This window comes from Manihot esculenta, chromosome 5, assembly GCF_001659605.2.
Source record: "Manihot esculenta cultivar AM560-2 chromosome 5, M.esculenta_v8, whole genome shotgun sequence".
NCBI classification, from domain to species: Eukaryota; Viridiplantae; Streptophyta; class Magnoliopsida; order Malpighiales; family Euphorbiaceae; genus Manihot; species Manihot esculenta.
Window position 1 is genome coordinate 32,164,225 of NC_035165.2, and position 5,002 is coordinate 32,169,226.

The 5,002-nt window shown below is 36.6% G+C and overlaps 1 protein-coding gene and 1 long non-coding RNA gene across 2 annotated transcripts; one reads left to right on the top strand and one right to left on the bottom strand.

Annotated features, from left to right (window-relative positions):
• Positions 1 to 279: 279 nt before the first annotated feature.
• LOC110615455 lies at positions 280 to 765 on the bottom strand. Its single transcript, XM_021757294.2, has one exon. It carries the CDS (start codon positions 763 to 765, stop codon positions 280 to 282), a length of 486 nt encoding a protein of 161 aa, XP_021612986.2.
• Positions 766 to 1,929: 1,164 nt separating this feature from the next.
• On the top strand, positions 1,930 to 3,529 carry LOC122723728. The gene is made up of 2 exons (XR_006350814.1): positions 1,930 to 2,301; positions 3,349 to 3,529. It is a non-coding gene; the product is annotated as an uncharacterized LOC122723728 (long non-coding RNA).
• The last annotated feature ends 1,473 nt before the right edge of the window (positions 3,530 to 5,002 follow it).

A 5,002-nucleotide genomic window follows, 5' to 3' on the forward strand; every position in this document is an offset into this window, starting at 1 on the left:
GAAAATAAACAAAGACTAGTTAAATTAATCATGTGAAACCCAACCTTCTATTCTTCCAGAAGCTCAAGAGGACGTACAGTGCCATCATTCTCTGTTCTGAATTGAAAGAAAAAACTTCACTTTTCTTCAGTTTCTTGATCCAATCTTGATTCTTGATCAGATTTCTCGGCAAAATGACTTTCTTTTGACATGGGGTGAATTCTCTCTGTGTTCTCTTGATCTGCACTCAGTTTTGTTCTTTTTCTTCACTTTCCAGAGGTGAGCCCCAAAATCTGCAAGCTACAGCGCAGACCTGCTTCTCGTCAATAACAACGCATTCTTTGGTGGTGAAATACTGTAGGAAACATACATCTTATTTTCCTCATCTTCCACTTCACTTTCTTGCCCTGCATCTTCACTTATGTTGCCAAATTTTGGTTCAACTTTTGATGAATCCTCCCGGATTTTGCTTTCTCTCCTGACACCGACCTTAAAAAACATTACCCGCTTGCGCCATGAGAGCAAAGTACAGTTTGGCCGGAGCGTCGCCCTGTTTGAATGAAGGAAAAACAGGGTGTTACGGACCCATTTATAGAAGCATTTGATTTTACTTGGTTGGGTCTTGGCTTGCTTGGAACGCTTGACTATAACCTGTCCTATGCAGGTAACTTTTGGGGAGGAAGGCTCTTGGGTTTCATTGGCGCCATTCTTCTTCCTAACGAACATAGGACTTGAACGTGACCTGCCTCTACTTCTGCTACTAACATTGCTCCTCAAAAATCTCATTAATGGTGGCGGATAATTCTCGGTCCGACCCGGGCTGGATATGAGCTTTGTATATATCTTCATCTTCCAAGAATGTCCCTCTCTCCCTCTCCCTCTGTGTCGTGGAGCGCCTCTATACTCCGTTGGGTGAGATAGAGAGAGAAAACAGAGAATTGAGAGTTTGATGAAGCTGGGAAATGAAGAGGAGAGGATATGGCAATATGCCAGGTGGACAGTTTCCTAGTTTTAGATTTTTTTTTTTTTCTATATTTGAATAAATTCATGCCTTGGCCATGTTAAGGGATCAGACATGCAATGCAACAGAGAGAGACCCGTTGCACTAGGGAAGCAATTCTACGTAGGACAATAATTTAATATATATATTTATATATATATATATATATTTTAATAAATAGATGTGTGAATTTTTAAAATATTATAATTAATTAATATTTTTTTTATTTTTTATACATATGACTTTATTCAATATGGTTGATTGTATTTTATAAATTTGGAAGAGAGATGAGGTTATCTATTCAAGAGAAAATTTAACATTTAAAGGTGATTAACCACTACTAACAAACTATATTTTACTTTTATAAAAGAATAATTCATTTATTATTCAAAGAAAAAATGTGTTATTATACATTCATCTAGAACTTTGCTTTTGTTTAAGTTTTCATTAAATAGTCTCTAACCTTCTGATAATTACATTCTTTCAACTAAAACTTCGATTTGCAGTAGGTAATTCCTACATTTGTTATTAAAAAAAAAAATTCCTGTATGTTTCTTATTTCTGTTCCTTTGCATTCAGGATTACGATGGTAATAAGTATGGGGTATGTGAGAATTATTATATCTAAATACAAAATTATTTAATAACTTTATTATCTTCTAATTTCAATTAAAAATTTTATAAAATCATTAAATTCTTTGATCCTATAATTGAAACACTGGATCATTATATCTTCTTATAGGACTTTGCTTTTGCTTAAGTTTTTATTAAATAGTCTCTTGCCTTCTGATAATCACATTCCTTCAACTGAAACTTTGATTTGCAGTAGGTAATCCCTGCATTTGTTATTAGGCCTGTGCAGTTTTCGGTTTAAACCGAAAAACCGAACCGAACTGATTAATTTCGATTTTTCGGTTCGGTTAATCGGTATGATCGGTTTGGTTCGGTTTATATATTTAAAATTATTCGGTTTTCGGTTCGGTTCGGTTTAAACATGTTAAATAACCGATCAAACCGAAAAACCGAAAAACCGGTTTAAACATGTTAACCCAACCCAGCCAGGCAGCAGCCCAACCCCATCAATCGATTTCACTGAACCCTTCATTCATCCCGTTCTCTACATTCTGCAATCTCCTCTCCCGAACCCGATTCCCCCCGAACCCCTATTCTCTCTCTCGAATCCCGATTCCTCCCCCTGGCCTCTCTTTCTCTTTCACGTCGATCGTCAATCTTTTTCTCGTCGACCTCCGACCGCCGACCGTCGACCATCAACCTCTTTCCCGTCGATTTGGTGAGTTTCGCCGCCGACCGTGGACTGATTTGGTGAGTTTCCCGTCGATTTGTGTTTTCTCTCTTTTGTACTTGACCATCAACCTCTTTTTTGTACTGTGGCTCAGTCAGATGCTTGGGTTTTCTCTCTTTTTTTCCCCTCAATTTGTTTGTCTTGGGTTGGGTATGGGTTTACTGGGTTTACTTTTAATCTTTGCCATTACCAATTTGATTTGTTTGTATGGATAATACTGATTTTTTCACAAAAAAAATCAAGCGGGTTGGTACTTGCAGGAAACAGTGATTACATGATTTAGGGGATTTATTTGCATGAACGTCCTATAATTATTGTAATTGAAAAAGAATTACGTCAATAGAAGTTTTATCCAATTATTTGTTTTTTGGGTGTTGGCTTCCCTTTAAAAAAAAACCAATGTTCCTCTTCTATCATTTAACTCGAACAGACATTTGCTGTGTGGTGGTGTTTGTCTGTGGCACTTGCTGTGTCTGATTGGGGTTGCACGAATCAGTGGAGCACACATCTCTTGCTTATAGTATTATAAACTTAACAGACTAGCTTGCTCTTCATTATGGTTATAAATTGGGGAAAAAAAATTTCCAGTTTAACATTTACTCTTGAACTATTCATGTAACTGCTAATCAAGGGGCATGAATTATGACTTATGAGAGGGGTCCATAAAAATTTGTCATTATGTTTCTTTTCAAGTAAGTTAACCACATTAGGCTTTCAATTTTTAATGTTGTAATTTTGCTGAGTTTCAGTATCAACTTCTGAAAGCTTCGCTGAATGAAAGTGATGCATTTGCATTTTTTAAGGCTGATGAGCCTGGTGATTATATAACATATCCGGCTTTCTGTGAAGGACTACGCCTAGTACATTCATATTTTCTGCTTTATTATATAAGATATAAGCATAAAATGGCATTGCATATTGAAACTGTCTTGGCCTTGTTTATTTATTTATTTTTGGGTCATGCTGCATCTATGTTCTGTAAAAGCAGGCTGCCAGAATGCAAAGCATCAAATGGTGCTGTGAGCTAAAGTGGAAGGATAGACTTATCATGTTGTAATTTGATGCAGGAAAAGGAGCCAGGATATTGAATGTGGTACAAGAAATGCAGGGCTCCTGTGTAATTGGACATGCTTGTGCAATTAAATTTCTTGCATCTTTATTCATGTAACTTATGTGATGCTGTCCTTGTAAGTGAAATGCTATAATGTTTGCACATCAGTCATAATTTGAAGGTAGACTTGCTGAGCATTTGTTGTGAGAAAGAGAAATCAAATCCACTTGCACTTGCACATTACTCATATTTGAAAATAATTTACCATTTGTTTACAAACCCTTTAGTGATATGTATTGATTTCAGAAAATTTTGACTATAGCATTCAACATGGCCAAATACACAAATATCTCCCACAAAATCATATAAGAGTTTGCACAATTGCAATTGCAAAGTGTAAAGTAGTTGCAAATTAGAAATAAAAAATTAAAAAAAATTTCAGCAAATCGGTTTTCGGTTTTATCGGTTCGGTTCGGAACCGAACCGACCGATTGCCCAGGTTCCAAATTAGAAATAAAAAATTAAAAAAAAAAAAGATTTCGGTTTGAACCGAACCGAACCGAACCGATTTTAATCGGTTCGATTCGGTTCGGTTATACCTCCAGAATCGGTTTTTTCGGTTTTGAAAATTTCAGCAAATCGGTTTTCGGTTATATCGGTTCGGTTCGGTTCGGAACCGAACCGACCGATTGCACAGGGCTATTTGTTATCACATACTCTTGCGTCACAGCTTCATCATCTGTAAAACAATACTTAGGTTTAGAGAGAGACATTTCACATGACAAGACTTTTTATTAGCGTATGGTAACCCCAACTCATGCAAACACCAATAGTTGAGTTGTTCCTTTTTTCCAAGAATATTATAACTCATAAACATACAACCTTTAGTGGATGGAGGCAGAAAAAACTTGCCTGATACAGTTGATGGGGAGATTTCAGTCAGGAGTTTTACGCAGTCCCTCAGCGCTTGGAGTTCAGCTTCCTTCTCATGGAGTTTGGACTGGGCAGAATGCAATTCAGATTCTAGCTCCTCAATTTGATTTTCCTGCTGTTTGATGAGCAAATGGGACAGTTTCCAATCTGGTTCAGATGGCAATACTCCATGGCATTGGCAAGAAATATTGCTCTGACCCTCCAGTTTGTGAAGCCCACCAGAAAAAGTCTCATTCTGCACAATATGTTTCTAGTAAAAACTACGGAATACCCCATCCTTAGAGACAGATGGACAATCCAGTGTTCAAGCGACTAACTTATAACATGCCATTCTTCCAGACTCAAAGTTACAATCTACAGTTTACCATGAATCAGGTTTTTGAAGACCCATGTATCAACTGTCATTACAACTAGTAAAGGCACCAACAAACTACTAATCCAAAATACAGATCCTATTTATAAATTTCCCAACAAATGAAGCTAATGACTTCCTTGAATATTTACAGTGTGATTCAAGTTGCACTATTATTTCAATTATCATTGAGTTCCTAATTGTAGATTTGTAGGTTCCTAGGATAAAGGCAGCATGAATGCAAAAGAAATCAATTTTCCATTATAGTAATTGTCAAAACTAGCAACAATTACCGGAAGCACACCCAAGCATGACATGCATTTTTCAATATGTAATGGCTTTCTGTTAACCAGGTTGCCATGAAATGAGAGGGATAGTAAACTTT